The 17898-nt window shown below is 27.9% G+C and overlaps 1 protein-coding gene and 1 long non-coding RNA gene across 4 annotated transcripts; one reads left to right on the plus strand and one right to left on the minus strand.

The window, feature by feature from the left end:
* Window positions 1–1144: 1144 nt before the first annotated feature.
* Window positions 1145–2192, minus strand: LOC135929967 (uncharacterized). The gene is made up of 4 exons (XR_010572681.1): window positions 2136–2192; window positions 1925–2090; window positions 1730–1882; window positions 1145–1639 (listed from the first exon to the last, which is right to left on the minus strand). It is a non-coding gene; the product is annotated as an uncharacterized LOC135929967 (long non-coding RNA).
* Window positions 2193–6688: 4496 nt separating this feature from the next.
* Window positions 6689–17677, plus strand: LOC135929411 (myotubularin-related protein 6-like). 3 transcript variants are annotated; one of them, XM_065465973.1, is made up of 14 exons: window positions 6689–6769; window positions 6811–6933; window positions 6977–7139; window positions 7180–7248; window positions 7294–7382; window positions 7517–7642; window positions 8668–8919; window positions 10285–10420; window positions 11410–11519; window positions 12154–12279; window positions 13626–13706; window positions 15328–15659; window positions 16092–16218; window positions 16622–17677. In XM_065465973.1, the coding sequence occupies exons 1-14, from the start codon at window positions 6746–6748 to the stop codon at window positions 16907–16909; spliced, it is 2046 nt and encodes a 681-aa protein (XP_065322045.1). In that variant the 5' UTR covers window positions 6689–6745; the 3' UTR covers window positions 16910–17677. The 3 variants fall into 3 exon arrangements, with proteins under 3 accessions (XP_065322045.1, XP_065322046.1, XP_065322047.1); XM_065465974.1 differs by having other exon boundaries at window positions 7189–7248; XM_065465975.1 differs by lacking the exon at window positions 7517–7642.
* Window positions 17678–17898: the final 221 nt, after the last annotated feature.

A 17898-nucleotide genomic window follows, 5' to 3' on the forward strand; every position in this document is an offset into this window, starting at 1 on the left:
ATACCATGGGGATCAATTATCTCCTAACGATATTTAAAGGATAGATTCCATATTGACATATGCCGACAAAATCAACTTCAAGTACTCCTATTTTTTTGATTTCTCCATCTATTGAGGATGGTCAAAACTACTCCTAATAATCAAAGCCCAGAGCTAGTCTGCACGTCTTAATATTGTTACAAAAAATACTGTCTATATTTGATTTTACAATTATCTTTTTATTTAATGCTAAATCATGTTTATACAGACATTATTCTAAGTCTCATAGGTAATGTTAATTGCATTTTGACAAAAGCTCATAGTATCGTGTTGTGAAATATAGATTAATTTTTCTTTTTTCTTTAGGTTATTATCATGTTTTTCTAAATAATTTTTTTTATAATTGCGTCATGATGCAAGGGTTTAGAAGATACATCAAAAAATTATTTAGGTATATTATTATTAAAATTGCATTTTAATTTTGTTTCTAATATAAATTGCTATTATGTTTTTACCATTAATTTTAGAAACAAGAAGGGCTAAATTTGTCATTTTTCATAATTTTAATTTAGGTTTATATTGATATAAGATCATGCGAATTAGTTTGGCTTAATATTGTATTCTAAATATAAGATTAACAAAAATCAAAATTTCCTCTGAATATTTATATATCAAAAATCTCAATGACATAATAATTAAGATTTATATAAAAGATATAAGACATAATTTTTTATTTGATTCTAACTAGCATTTATATTATATAAGTAGAACTTCATCATATCCAAACAAGGATTACCTATAGATATGATAAATAAATGATTATACTTCAGTACCACTTTCTATCATCATGTTCTTTTGAAAGTGATTGATTTTCATTTAATTTAGGAAGAAAACGGATAAAAATAAATATTAAATAAAAATAATATTTATTTATTAGATTTTATTTACAACATTTTGATTACAAAAGTAAAATATCTAGTTTCTTTGATTTCTCTTATAATTGATGAAATTATATTGAAATCAAAATAGAGATTAATAAAATGTTTTTAGGACATATTCGTACTTCATAATTATGTATATAATATTCTTAAAAAATTAGGTATACAATGATTAACATCCTATATAATATTCTGATACATTATTTTATGAAATTTAACATGGGAAATAATAGATATTTAGATTAAGTTATCAAAATGTAATAATAAGTAAAAAGAACACAAAGACTTTGAAATTAACTTATCTTTTGTTTTTTATCTACAAAGCCCAAGTTTAATATCTTACATTTAAATAAAATTTTAATAAATGAAGTATTTTTTATTTAATTCTATTCAGATTTTTAAAATAAATTTATTTAACTATATAATATGGATTAAAAAAATATAATGTTTATACAAATAAAGGTAAAAATCTATAAAAAGTTTTATATAAATATTATTAAAAAATAATCTTGTAAATAATATATAAAAAATTAGGCAATTATATTTGTGTTTTATATATTTTCTCTTCTACCCAATATAGGTTAAATATAGATCTATGATTCCTTTCGATATAAGTTTTTTTTATATTTTTTAAATTATTGTTTAATTTTGCTTCTTTGTTTAAAATGGCTTTATCGTATATATTATTGAATAAATCTTCAGCGTCACTCATTTCATTAATTCTATTTCAGTAATATTATTGTTATCAATATATTAGAAAAGATTTAAATTTCATGCAAGCTATTAAAATTTTTATTATAATGATTGCTTACAATTAAATTAGGAAACTTAAAATTATTATCAATATTTTCCAACAGTAGAGAAAATCTAGGGCTAGGGAAACATTTGCTAACCTAAAGGGGAAAGTTTATATTTATCTGTCTTGTGCAATAATAAACATTTCTTTGAATTCTATTGATATATGCCTAAATAAAAATATTTATCAAATATATTACTAACATATCTACCAGACGCTGGGATAGTTTAGAAGGAAGGAAGGAAGTTTGTACATTTTGAATGTTCTTAGAATTATCTCCAGCATTTTATTTTGGACAGTAATATTCTATTTTTCTATGAGATTTTTCAGTAATGTAATTATAAAAATGAATAAATTCTTCATTTTGTGTCAACTCTCTAGATTGCATTATAAATGTCTAATATTACATTTAAGTGATTTACTTGAATGTTCAAATATATTAAAGTATAAAATAAATAATTTGCAAAATTCATTCATTCATTCATTACCACGCCTAGAAATTGCACGAAGTGCAATTTCATCACCCACCAGGAGTTGGGCGTGCACCAAGTATATTCACTAGTATATAGATCCTATACATGATGTATATCCGTTTTATTATAGTAGACGGTACAACTATATAGCCAGCTAGCAAAGTGAAGAAGGGAGAAGTACGAAAGTGGTGATGTATTAGTTCCGTTACGGCAGAATAGTGATAAGAAATATAATGTCATGTAATAATGTACCTGAATTCTGATATGGTTATTCAGTGTGGCAACAAAAAAAACAATAATAACTCTTATATCTTGGTGAGTATTGAGAGTTTAAGTTAAGTTTGCATGATGAGTCACTTCTTTGTTAGTTATTCGGTGTGTCGATATCGCGTGTCCTGTAGACCTTGTACGCGCTGTGCAAAAGATATTTGGGTTCGTCGGTGTTATTGCGTTATTATCATAACCAGTGTTTGTTGTCATTATCCATTATTCTATTTGTTGTTGTAGCTGTTGTCGTTATTGTCGCCGATGTCGTGTGTCCAGAAGAAAAAGTCGTGGGTTCATATGAGGAAAGTTGTATTGTCCAGATTATTATCATCATCAAACATGCTTTGTTCTAATTGCAAGAAAAGAAAAAGAAGAGAAACGGTTCCTATTTTAATTTAGGCATTTTAGCATGTATTTTAGATGTTCTTTTAGGTGTTTCTTGTTCTTGCTGAGTGCCATGAAATATGCAAACTAGAGGTTGATCAGGTCCATATCCTTCAAACATTTCGCCAACCAATAGTATTTAGGGGCTTCCTACCGTCAGGGGACCATTTCATGGACGAGAATATCATATTTTCCTGCGAGTGTCTTAAGCTATGGCCTAGTAATTCTAATCTCCTCATGGAAATGAGTCGATTGATTGATAGGATGTCGCATCTATTCCAGAGCGTTGAATTTGAGGTGTTGTATGGGTAATATCTTTTGGTGATTCTTCTTAGGCATTTGTTTATAAATGTTTGAGTTGCGTTGATGTTACTTTTAGTGTCCTGCCAAGTCTCCAGTCCGTAGGTAAGAATGGGTACAATTAGGGACTTTAAGAGACTTATTTTTAAATTAATTTTTTGTATCGTTAAAGTTCTTATCTTATCTTATTTAGCACGTTAGTCATAGACCTGCCCAAAATGAGCGAACGTGAATTTTATGAAGGCCCACCCTTCATAAAATTATGCCAATTTTTTTTCTCAAGGATACCAACAAACCTTGTACCCAGTTGTAGTTTATCTAAATAAGTGGAACTTACCCTTACGATATTGTAATAGTGAGATTTATTAATTATTATTACAAAGAAATATAAATCTTATCTCTTTTTGAGTCTTGAATCACCATTTTCATGATAAAGAGTGAGTTAAGAATATTTGAATCCATAGACATTATAATTCCAAAAAAAAATTATTTAAGAAAACATATGAAAATAAATTAACAAGGGCATAATATTTCTTAACACGATAAGCTTTGGTAAAAAATATTTCTCAAAATTAAGCCTATATTAGGATTTTTAATGTTAAATGTTAATCTTATGTTATTATTTTTATAAAGTATTATATTTTACCTGTAGACTAATTGGTATATCAGATATTTCCCCTTCATTAATTATAAATTTATTATCTCTGGGCTTGGTTTGAAAATTATTAGGGAATATTAAGATCTTGGATGCTTGGATATTTTTTCCAGATATTGTAGGCTTGAACCTATATTGGGATTTTTTAATGTTAAATGTTAGTCTTATGTTAATATTTTTATAAAGATATATATTTTAACTCAAAGAATATTTTTCAGTAACATACAAAATGTATACTGATTATGCTATGCCGACAACATATGTAGCCCTACTAAAGATATCATTAACATTTTTAACAATAGTCAAATAATATGGGAAAAATCAAAATTTAAAAAATACTAAAATTCTCTTTTCCTTTCTTTCCTTTTTAATTTCTTTTATTATCTTCCCTTTTCATCATTTCCCTTTCATATCTTGACTTTTTAATTTTCTTTTTCTTTATCTTTACCTTCCTTTCCCTTTTAATTTCCCTCATTTAATTTTCTCTTATTTCCCTACCTCAGGCTACACACTCCAGCTGAAAGCTGTTCAACTCATATTCAAGCAAAAAAATTATACTGGGTCATATGACGTGAATCCCAATAAAATCTACCAAATGCAAAATAAAGTTATTCATCTATTACTTATCATTTTATAATATATCTATTTTAGCTTCTGATGGATGATATTCCCACTTTTTCTAGAGAGGTTAATATTGACTCCTCTTCAGGTTTAATACATTAATATATTTTTTATTTATTCTTTTTTTTTTATTTTAGATAACAAACCATGTCCTAACCTCATTTAATGAATGTACAGGTGGTGATTTATCCGTCATTAATAAAAGAAAAAGATGGCAGGTCAATCAAAAAAATAAACACACTAGGGATAAAGAGGTCTTACAAAATCTACTAACAACGCAAAATAAAGTTAGCCTTATATATATATTTTTTTATACTCTTTTATATTATAGAATACATCTATTTTAGCTTCTGATAATGTTCCCACTATATCTAGGGAGTTGAACCTAATATTGACTCCTCTTCAGGTTCATTGCATTTATATTTTTTATATTATTCTTTGTTTTTATTTTAGATAACAAACCCTGTCTTACCCTCATTTTGAAATTTAATATGGTATGGACTGGGTTTGAAAAATATTCCTCAAGATTAATATTTGCTTGCACCTGACTTGGGAATATCTTATACAAATTATTATGGGCCGGGCTAGGAAAAAATTTTCAAAATTATTATGGGTTGAGCTAGGCTTGAGAATTTTTTTTATAAATTATAAGGTCTTGAACGCTTGGAAATTTTTTCCAAATATTATGAGCTTGGACCTGGCTTGAAATTTTTTAATGTTAAATGTTAGTCTTATGTAACCAGTAATATATTTACAAAGAATTTTGGTATTGGGTACAAGCTCATTTAAATATATTTTGACTCAAATAATAGTTTCCACTCTTAGTCCTAATGGGTTGGACTCAATGACATTGCTTGGACTTGACCTAAATGGGGAGGGGGGGGGTTTAAAAATTATATAAATTGGATATGATTTTTAAATAAAAGTTAACATTTTTCTTAAAAAACGAATAAAATTCTCATTTTCCGTCATTTTTGACGGGCTATCCACTAGTGAAAATAAATTAACAAGGGCATAATATTTCTTAACACGATAAGCTTTGGTAAATGCCAATTGATATATTTCGTGATTGATGTCTTATCATATCAATCAAAATTATATGTATTATTCCCGGATATGATTGATTTCTTATATTATTAACATCGATTATTATTATTTTAACTTATCCGAATATTTTTACCCTATATTATTTGGTGATGGGATTGCAAGCCATCACGAACAGTTTAGTATTGTGTTATATACATATATTACTACATATCCTGTATATTAATATAAATACCTAAAAAAATTATCAAGAAAAAAATAATAAAAGAGAGCAAAATATTTAAAAAAAGGAACAAAATTATATTATTTAAAAAAATGGTACAAAATGATATTTATAAGGTATGAGCAAGCTATACATGTTCTGTAAGAGAAATTAACTGGAGCCTACAGATATCAAAGCGGGGGTGGTTATGCTTAGTTTTGGAAGAAAAAGAAAGTGGTAATTGTGATGTATTATGAAATGCTTTATAATCATGTGGGGTGTGGGGCTTAAATGTTATATGCTTATCGAGAGTTTGTTATGAGTCAGTCATGGCATTTTATTAGTTTATAGGGTTAGTAAAGGTAAAAGATATGGTGATAATGGAGCTAAGTATTTTGATTATAAGCTATTATTAATAGGCAAGGGCATCATTAGCCTTTACGATCTTAGGGGGCCCAAAAAACAGTTTTAAAATTGCCTTTTTTTTAAACTAACAACTTTTTTAGTGGTAAAAAAAATTAAAATTTTGAGGGAGCTCTTCAATTTTTTAAAGGGTCCGAGGCCCTAAGCGATCTCCCCTCCCCGCCCCCTAGTCGCTAATATCAACAGCAGTCATATGGTCTTGGTATAGCAATTTGTTAATTAAGAACCAAATTTGCTAAATAACAATCAAATTATATTAAAGTGCGATTGCATAATATTACCCAGTTTTATTTTAATATATACTAGAAACTTCATTGATTTTGTATATTATACCTCGTAGCACGGAATCACCTATTTGCTTCAGAAAACACATCTATTTTTTAGCTGTATTCGGACCAATGATAGATTCGGACTCAGGTCAGGTTTATAAAGTGGTTTCAATCAATATCTGTATCAATTAAGCCATAGGTACTACTTGGAGAAGACATTTATCTTGTATATAAGGATAAAATTATGACGCTATTTAATATTTTAATAAATGGAAAATATTAATTCCAAAGCGCTATACATCACTTAATACCTTAATACATATTCATTCACATATTGAAAACATATGGTTAAAAAGATACGAAAAAAGCTGAAACCTAGATTTTCAATTATCCGATGGAGCATATACAAATTACTAAAGTATGATTTATTACTTTAAAAACAAATATAATTGTATTTAGATTGAAGATGTGATGCTTTTTAAAAATGCTCTGTATGATCAAGCGAATTATAACAAAGTTAATCTATATATCACTGCCACACATCTAATTATATCAGAAGTAAATAATAAAGAGGAATTTTGGGTAATTAAAAGGTAAATTTCCTATTTTATATGTTTTTTCTTAGATATTGCACACTATGATAGACACTATTGAACTATTACCACTGGATATTAAAGGATGCCCTATTTTGTTGAAATGCAAAGATTTCCAGACTTTGATTCTCATTATACAAAGAGACAGTGATAGATATGCATTTAATCAAACTCTTTTAAATTTATCTAGACCAAGTGATTTATTATCCACATAATTTTTTTGAATTCAAATTAGTTTATTTAGAAGATTTACCAGTATTTCATAATCAAAGCAAAATAATTCATGCCTCTAATCCTGAGAATGGTATTCCCAGATTTAATTTACAATATTATTCATTAATTTAATTAGAATATATATTTGATTTAAATTCTGAATTTAAAAGAATGGGTCTGCCAAATAATAAATGGATTTTGTGTTATCTCAATACTAATTACCAAGTTTATATATTATTTAAATATACATAATTATTTTTAAAATAAAAATCATATTTAATTATAATTTATTATTTTATATATTTGATCAAATTACTCATGAATCTTTAATCTTGATATATATATTTTTCATATTGTAGATATGTGAAACATACCCAGAGATATTGTATGTCCCAGCTAGCAGTCAGCCCCAAACATTGGTGGCAGCTAGTAAATTTAGAAGTAAAAATCGCATCCCCGTTCTCACGTACCTCGATAAAAATGGGGTTAAAAAATTATTTTATAAAACTATTCCTTCCCTCCCTACATTTTTTTTTAAAGTTACCTGATCAAAAAATTGGCAAGGTATTAATGAGTTTTTTAGACCAAAGTTGTCAAATAGATTATATTAAAAAAAAGGGACTTTAATATTTGTCAACCCAAACTGTCCTATGGGGATTTGTTTGCTTCAATCATAATATAAAGCTTTAAAATACTTTTGGCCAAACCAATAAAAAAATATTTTACTATGAGTCACTAGATATTTGGTCAAGCCTGAAAATATTTTTGCCCAGCTTACCAGTTAGGTTGGTCCCAAATTTTTTTTCACCAATCTAATTCAACATCAACATAGTGGGATATGACGATTTATTTATTTAAATTCTTATCAATAAAAAACAACTGGTGTCATGCCATTTTGGTTTCCCATATAAACAATATGAAACCCTTTTTTTTAAAAAAGGCAGTTCAAGAGCTGATTTGTATTCAAGGACACTTGAAACCGAATTTTAATGAATGAATGAAAAATGCATTCTAAATTTTTTTATATTTAAATTCTAAAATGATATCTTTTTTTAAAAAATATTAATTGATCAAGGTTTATATGTTAGAAGAAAGTAAATATTTTTTTTGGTTGTTATTTCATTTCATGCAATCTAAAATCTTTTTGCAATCAATGTTCAAATGAATTATTAAAAATTAATATTCATATGATCCAATTTTTATAAAAATAGCCAATACCAGTTCCATTCGTATTAATCTGACAGTCCTAGGAGGCTAAATAAAGATTTTATGGTGCCAGCCAGACGCAGCCTTGTGGCTAATTTTTTTAAGATCTAGCCTTGGCGCGTAAGAAAATATAATATTATTACGGATCTTGGGGCCTATATTTTATTGATGATGTTACCACTAGTCCACAGGTTGGTCCCGTAGGACCAACATCCCTAATTTAAACACAATTTCAATTAAAAAAAAATTTTTTTTTTCTCATTTAAAATACAAGCTTTATATTTATGAATATCAAATAAAATAGGTAGCCCTGTGCCGGTCCAGCCAACCCCTATCAGGTCTCAACGCCAGGTCCATGGAAGACGAGACCCTTTTAAACGACATCGTTTACACAAACCCTAATTACGACCCAAAACTTTCCACAGAGAACAACGACAAATTGAATGCCGAGAATCCTTTCGCAAAATCTTCCAATCTCACTCCAATCAACAATGGCGCTGAGAATTTTCGCGACATTTTGGTTCCTCAGCTTTGCATAGTTGATACTAGGCCTAAAGTATTTTTATTTTGGATCTATCTCCTTTTTTTTTTAAAAAAAATGAAAAATCCCCCAAAAATGTTATATGAAAATCCGGTCCTGAATGGGCGAAAAAATGTTCGGATTTTAAAGAACCGGTTATTAATATTTTTTAAAAAAATATCTATTCTAGACTGATTTTAAAAAATTTTTAAATATAATAAATGTCAAAAGAAATCAGTTAGAAAAGGCTTGAAGTTCGTATAATTGAGGCGTTTAATATATTACTGCTTATAATTTCAATCATCTCTTTGAAATAATTCTCAAAATACTGCTTAAATTATTCAAAATAGCGAAATTTTTAAAAAAAATCTTTTGCCAAGCCTAAAATTCCGGGTTTTCTGATAATTTTTTTGGAAATTTTCTGAGAATATGTTTTTTCAATCCATTATTTCAGATTGCTATATTCACGATTTTAAGAAAAAAGTAATGGGAATTGTTTGGATCCATTTTATAAATGATTATTTTTAAGATCTTTTTAATTCAAAATGACATGAAATATTATAATTCACTAAAACATAATGACAAATCAATCCACTAAAAACGGAACAAATTGGATTACAACGGTAAAAGGATTTTGAGATTTATATCTCCCAATTTCTTTTTTTTTGTTTTCGTTTTCCACAAGGAATATTATTTTTAAAACAAAATATAATTGTATGCTTGATTTTCATATATATATTTTACTTTATTAACAAATATATTCGTGATAGAAATAGCGTTTATAAATTAGTCTCCTTTAATTCAAAATTTCGTAATAACATTTGCGTAATTATGCTATAGTGTTACCATATTTCATGTCTTTATCTTCCTCATATCCCACTCTAAGTCAATCTTATTTAGCTTATAATACTCCCTTTTCTTCTAGAGTTCAAATTCTTGGGATCTCCTATTGTGTTTTGCCTTTCTCTGTTAGTTTTTAAAAAAAAATCAACCACATCATTAACTAATCTTCCTTCTAATTTACGGATACACTATTTAACCGATTTAAAAAGAACTCTGCTAAATAAATGTTTTAGCCAAAAAAAAATATCACTTTCCCCTTAAGATTTCTCTAAACGACGATAGCAGAATGGTTTGAATCTGGCAAAATCTAGTTATTTTTTTGGCTCTCTTGATTTACCATTTTTTTAAATCGGCAAAAGCAACATTGTTAACAATACAATGTATAGTATTCGTTTACATTGTACTAAGTATAAAATCAAAATTAAAATCAAGAAAATTTTCAAAAAATAAAAAAAAAATTTATTATTAGTTCCACTAAAAACATATTAAATACAAATAATTACCTTTTATCAAAATTTTTTTTTAAAAAACGAAAATGATATACTTTAAAAAAAATAGATAAACGCCATTGCTAATAGAGCTAAAGGTGCGGGTGGTTACGAAAACCCTAATTTTTACGCTGGCGTTAAATTTCTGTTCTGTGGCGTCGAAAATATTCACGTGATGAGAAATTCGCTGAACAAATTGATTACAGGTTATTCGAAAATCACGATTTTTATTGAAAACGAAATTTAGCGCTTCGTCTTATTCATATATTGGATAAAAATAGAGAGAAAGAAAATAAAAAAAAATAAAAGGAAAGAAAGAATGGAAACAAATAAAAAAAAATATACATCAAATGTTAGATAATAATTGAGAAGAAAAAGTTTAAATATTTTTGTCTACACTACAAAATATAATTGTAATTATTTTTTTAAGACACATGCAATGTTGATAACCCACTCCCATTTTTTTTTAGCTTCTATCTAACTCATACTATATTCTACGCTGAAAATTAGATGAATCTTGAAATTAAGCATTAAATAGTGTTCAAGCTTCTCCCCCCCATCCCATATCTTATATATACCATCTTTACTAGGTGCACATCAGGGCATGGCCCGATTGTAATTAATCCTCATATTTGAACCTAGTTATTGCAAAACACTCCATTCGAGCCGATTTTAAAAAACGGCTAACTCACTATATTTATCCAGAAAGATAATGCGCAAATCTGAAAATTTTGCTTATGTATAGCACAAAGGTTTTTGGCATCTAATAGCGAAATTTTGAGGTTTCGGCGATATTTTTCTGGTTAAAATAAGGAGTTATCCGCTTTTAAAAATCGGCTCAAAAATGGAGAGACACCAAATATGAATTATAATTTTTTACGTATGAGGCTATTTAGCAACACTGATTATACTCATACGTAACGGGTTAGGTTTCTAAATCGCTAAAAATATCTTGCTTAGATCTCCTACAAATTTTTTTAAAAGTGATATTGGAAAGAATATTAATAAAATGCTAAGGAAGCAAACACTCGCATTAAAATTGAGTCTTTTTTTTAAAAAAAATAGATAATGGGGAAAATATATTTTTTTAAATAAATTTCCAAATTTAGAAAACATTAAACGATATTTCCCCCATTTTATTCCAGTTTTCCTTTTCTAATATAAGGATATGAACATTTTAAATTACTTATAACAGTGTGCCAATCCAAATGGGAAAACATGCCGGCATATTTGAACGCTTTGCAGTCATGCGGCTGGCTAAAACACATACGGGCGATTCTTAATTCCGCTTTATTAGTTGCGCAAGTATTTAAAAATATATCGAATTTTTTTTTATTAATTTACTTATTTTTTTAAAATAAATAGATAAGGTTTGTCAAACAACAAAATAATGCTAATTTTTTAAATTTTTTAGGAATTCAAAAATAAAAATAAAACACTATTTTTTCGAAAGGAAAACTATAATTTTAAAACTTTTTATCAGACATTTATGAAAATCTTAGTATATTTTTTAAAAAAAAAGAATAAAATTAATGGCTAGATTTTATAATTATCCATATGATGCATGCACCTACGGGTAGAGCTCTGGATGGGATGTCCGAAGCCCGATCAAAAACAATTTTTAAATAATTAAAACTTGTTTTCAAATATAATATATATTTTTTTAAAAAAATTATAAAATTAAAATGCGAGGTTTAAATAATATGTTCACATCTTAAATAACGTGACCTTATAAATTAATGAAAAAAAATTTGCGGAAACAGTTAAAAATACAAATTAGTAAGCTACTGTGAAAAAAAACTAGGCAAATATTGGCGGTTTTTTTTGTAGTAACAATTTTTTTTAAAATCTTATATAATGCTGCGCCAAATTACCACTCAAAGGGTTAAATGATAAAAAACAAACATTCATTTATTTTATTTTTTTTAAAAATATTTAGATGTTAAGAGAAGAGAAAGTTAATGTATTGGTGCATTGTTCGGATGGGTGGGACCGAACCTCTCAAACGTGCTCTTTGGCTCAGATCATGCTGGATCCTTACTACAGAACTATCAAGGGATATTTTGTAATATAAAGTTTATTATGATAAATTATAAGAGAGAGAAGAAAAGGGGCTATTGTTATTGAACGCGGGTGTTGGTTAATAGTCCCAAAAATTTATTTTAAGCCCCATAGATATATTATATACACACTATTTTCTTTTTTATTTCGAAGATATCCCTTACCCCATATATGCATTTTCGTTAGAAATTGAGTAGATGAGATAAATAATAATAATATATAATATATCTCAAAGCGAATTTAAAATTTAACGAAATTCAGCATTATACCTTTTAAAGCAAACCATTGGCCAAAATCAGGCATTGGCCTATACATATAGATACTTTTATTTTAACCATTTTTAAATATTAACTTTAATATGGAACCATTTACCGACATGGTGTTCCGTTAACAATAATCGGGGGGAAAAAATGAATAGAAAAGTGGATTAGAAAAATGGAGAAAATATAAAGAATAGAAATAGTTGGTGGAAATTAAAGATGGAAAAAGAAAAATTAGATACTATAAGGGGTGAAATTGGTTAGATTATTAAAATCGGCAGTTAATAAACCATAATTTCGAGTCTTGTTTATCATGGTGATCTTTTCTCCATTTTTTTTTATTTAAAAATGTTTACTTATCAGGGTAGATATTTAATTTTTAAAGTTTTACCCCGAATTCACAGTTGGCTAGTGTTGTTAAACGGCTCGTTTTGAGCCGATTCTTAAAAACGGCTAACTCAATATTTTAGCCAGAAAAATATTCCCTAAGCCTCGAGATTTCGCTAATAGATGTCCAAACCTTTATTCCTTCTACAAACAAAATCTTCAGGCTTGCGTAATACTATTCTGGATGAAATATTGAGTTAGCCGTTTTAAAAATCGGCTCAAAACGAGCCGTTTAACAACACTACAGTTGGCGCCAATTCACAGTTGAGAATACAAAAATTCAAGCCGAATTCGGGGTTATTTGTAATATTCATAGCTTTAAATTTTAAAAAAACTATTTTGATCATCTTTTTATCTCAAATTTATGATTTTTGGAAGATTTCTTTTTTTGTGTAATATTTTGGACAATAAAAATATTTTAACTAGAGGATTGAAAAGATGGTTATTTAAAAAAATAAAATCGTTTGGTTAGATATATTTTTTTTTTGAACTTTTGATTTGAAAGCTTGTAGTTCAGATAAACATATTTAATTTTATTTATAAATGGAAAAAAAAATTTGGGGAGAAGGGTGGTTGTAGTCAGATACCCAATTTACCCCCCCCCCCACCCCACCTCTTTTAAATACTCGAACACGCTATGTTATTACGAAAGAAGGTAATTTTAACTATCCATTACTTTTATATAAAACCTATTATATACCAGGCATTAATCGAAAAAGATTGGTTAGCGTTCGGCCACAAATTCAACGACAGGTGCGGCCATTTAAACGGGGACAAGAAAGAAGTTTATTTCTCCTTTATTATAAGTTAGGGAACCAGAAGAGAAGAGAAAAAAAATGAGAGGTCACGTGATTTTTTATAAATAATTTTTTTTTTACATAATTTTATAAAACATGGCGCACGATTTTAAAGATCTTAATAAAATGTATATATAATGAAAGTCACGTGTGAGTTATCTCTTATTTTGGTCAATTTTTATTTTAGCATAAAATGATTAATAGAATTTTTTTTTAAAATTCCCTCGGTTCTAAGTATATTAAAATGGAAGCACTTTTATCCGATGCCTGTATTTTTGTCTAATATTACCTCGCATGGTTAACGCGAATTTGTGGCAGAAATTTTTTTTTCTTTTAGATATAATCTATAATCAGGTTAATAGTTAGTGTTGTTAAACGGCTCGTTTTGAGCCGATTTTTAAAAGTGGCAACTCAATAGCCAGAAAAATATTGCCTAAGCCTCAAGATATTGATAATATATGTCTAGACCTTTGTTCCTTCTATGAGCAAAATATTCAGGCTAATATTTTTCTGGATGAAGTATTGAGTTAGCCATTAATAACACCGGTACACGCCTAAATAAATCTGCTGGAACATTGAGGTGCGAGTTAAGTTATGAGCTGTGTATTTTTAAAAATAAATCGAATTTAAAAGGCTGATGTCATAGTTCTCAGCAAAAAATAACCTTTTTTTAATCTACTAAATATTCGTTAAAACGGCAGAAAATATAAAATGATTACCCAATCATAATGTTGAGGTATGCGAAATATTAGAAAAAAAATTTAATAAAATTATGTTTCTATGATTGGAAGATTATTATTTTTTTTAAAAACAAAACAACAAATTGGGAGAGTGTTCAGATTTCTTTTTTCTATTTCATTTATGAGTTCTTGCCTGGAAGTTTTCGTTCACGGCATGTGCTTATAGCCAGGTTAAGTCGATTTTTTTCCAGAACCAAATGGTCGGTATTAAAGCAAACTATCTACGTTTTAAAATTAGGTTAAGATAAAAAAAAAGAAAGTAAGAATGAATGGAAGAAAGTAAAATCAACAAAATACAAGATTTTATAGTCTTCATCTAAAAAACTCGCTGATAACATTTTCGACGGATCACAAATTTAAATAGTTTTTAAAAACCCTGGTTTATTTAATCGATCGGATAAAGTCCGTTTAAACAAATCAAATCCTTTAATTATTATATTTATCGAGTTGGGATGAGTCATAGAAATTATATTAATGGGTTTCAATTCTCATTCGTTTATATTGTTATTTTTCAGGAAATATTAAATATTGGAAGGATAGTTGCAACAATTAAATAATTAATCGTCCACCATATCCAATAGCATATGATAAATTACCTCAGGCTGACTTCATTTGAAATGCATTTTGAAGTGCCTCGTCGTTACGACAGGTGACACGCCATTTTTTGGTTCTGCGTGTAATTTAATTTATTTATAAATGAAACCCTGGCTTAATGTAAATGGGTTCATACGGGAATCCAAAACACCAGCTGTTTTGTATAATGTTGCATATTTTAAATGAATGAATCGTCAATCTATGTATAATGATATACAGGCGATAATATCGAATAATTTTTAACCCCCCCCCCTCCCACTCCCACCCCCAAAAGGTATCGCCAGTGTTTCTACAATTTCTGGATTGCACATGGCAACTATTGATCCAATTCCCTCGTAGCTTCGAATTCAATTCTCGATTTTTGGAATTTCTGGGGGTCCGAGTTTATTCCTGCGATTATCTGACTTTTTTAGGGAACAGCGAAAAATGGCGCCACCAGCTTATCCCTCCCGCGGCCCAATATGGCGCCAATCGAAATGCCCTTTGGAACCATATTTTGAACGACGGTAGCGGCCAGTTTTTAAACCCTTTCTACGTTAAGAACATTGGGACGACCTGCCACGATAGTTTATTTTTGAAGCCCAACATTTGTGCTCAGAATATTAGGTTATTTTGATTTATTATATTATTTTTGAAACAATTTTTGAAATATAAAAACGCGAAGGTTATTTAGAATGGTTTTTATTTGGGTAGTTGCTTTGTTTCCTCGTGTTAATTAACATCACGAATTTGTTTATAGGATTAAGATATTTTAAAAAATACCATCAATTTAAAAAAAAAGGACATATACTTAACCTTAAAAAAAAATGTATATATGTAAAGAGATTATTATTGATCCATAAAAATTATTGGGAATTCGCACATTTATTGAGTCCTATTAAACTGGTAGATCAAATCTAATGCCGATGACCATTACCTTTAAAAATGAATATTATAGATATTTTGTAAATTCAGTTTTATTTTAAAATATCGCTTTCAATCAATATTCTTTTTTAGCTATAATTTTGTTTTTTTTTATGTACGAATATGTCTAATAAGGTTGTGGCTAAATGTCTATGCCAAATTCGACGCCAATATGCACCCGAAAGTTGACTTGTTGGACATCCTCACGGAAAGGCAAATAAGAATCCAGGAGCTCAGAGAAGAACTCAAAATATTGCAGAAAGTTTGCCTTATGTCTTTTTTTTTGATATTTATTAAAATTCTTCTTCTTGGTGAATCTTATATCAATGTTAATTTGATAGGATTCGGTAAGATTGGCTTTTTTTTTAAAAAAAAGTGAATGAATGAAACTTATTTTTAGGGATTACAAATACAATTTCTATTCTTTAAGAACAAAATAAGATAAAACATTTTAACTCTTGAGTAGATTAAATTTCTAAAAATATCAGCTTAATATAGAAATTTGAATGAGATATAAGAGTTTTAAAATAGGGGTTAAGATGAGCTATGCCATTCACTCAACAACTCGCGTTATTATTATTTTATTAATTTTTTTATCTTACTTATACATGGATTAAATATAGTATAATCATTAAATTATTTGTTATTATATCTTGTATAACAAGAACTACGAAAATTTCCAGAATTTAGCAATATCGCAAGCCGAAAATTCAAATTCTCATGGCGCCATTATTCCTTCTAAAGCAACTCTCCCCGAGCCTAATATTACCGTGCAAAATGACATCTCAGATTTTGTTACGATCCCACAAACTCGCGACTATTCTGTAGCATCGTTTATCACGGAACCCCTCTTGACCAATAGTCATAGTGACGCAAGTACCGTTCCCAACAATAAAATTATTATAGACCAATCTTCTCATTCTACCTATGACCCTTTATTCAATAATTCTTAAATATATATATATATATCAACAATCGTAAATCATAAAATCTTTCGAAATGTGGGCCTTGCGTGTGTGGAATAATAATCAAATTATACTTGACGATGCTTAATACTCAATCAAAAAGACGACGAAATATTAATCAAAAAACAAAGGGTCAAATTTGTGACATCTTAAAATATTCCAATTTTCCTTACCTTTTGGAAATGTTTGAACATTAATTTTTACCGCGATTTAAACAAAAAAAAATGAATTAAAATAATTACAAGGAATATTAATAACAATACACGTGTTACTGAAAATTCTAATTGAGAATATTAGAGATTTAGATAATATTCAATCTGTTATGATCACACTAAATTTTTTAAAAGAAACCTTAAAATTTAACGATAACAGGAAGTTTTTTTCTTAGTTAGAATTTATTTGAACCATCCTATTTTAAATTTTTGAACCCAACGGGTTGCGAAAACGTGTTAACTTCAGAAATCATATAATCTTTTGTCTTTTTATATATTTATTAAAAAATATATTTAATATATATTTTTTATTTTTAAAATTAAAGTATTTATTTGTTTCAAATATTTAAGAATGTGTTTGTTTTTATAACTAGTGATAAATTTATATCCATCTGGAGAATTGTTAAAAAGATACTTTTCAAAGATTATTACCTACAAAAGTGTCAAGATACAGACAGAGGTTCTGACAATATATCTACGTGCAGATACAATTTACGCCAGATATATTTAAGTTTTTTTTATTATACATAATATATTATTGTTAGCTTTTAATAATAAAAAAAACCTTTTCAAATTTTTTACCACTTGAAGTTTCTCCCATTTATTGATAAAAGAAATTTTTACCCACACTAAAAAAAATGTTTCAACTGGTAAGCTTGAATGTAATGTAGTATTATATTTTATGAATACATCTTTATATTAAAGATAATCTTTTAAATATAATAAAGTCACTACATTTATTTTTAAAGTAATCGTTCAAAGTTT

This window comes from Gordionus sp. m RMFG-2023, chromosome 5 (assembly GCF_954871325.1).
Source record: "Gordionus sp. m RMFG-2023 chromosome 5, tfGorSpeb1-WG-v2, whole genome shotgun sequence".
Lineage (NCBI taxonomy): Eukaryota > Metazoa > Nematomorpha > Gordioida > Chordodea > Parachordodidae > Gordionus > Gordionus sp. m RMFG-2023.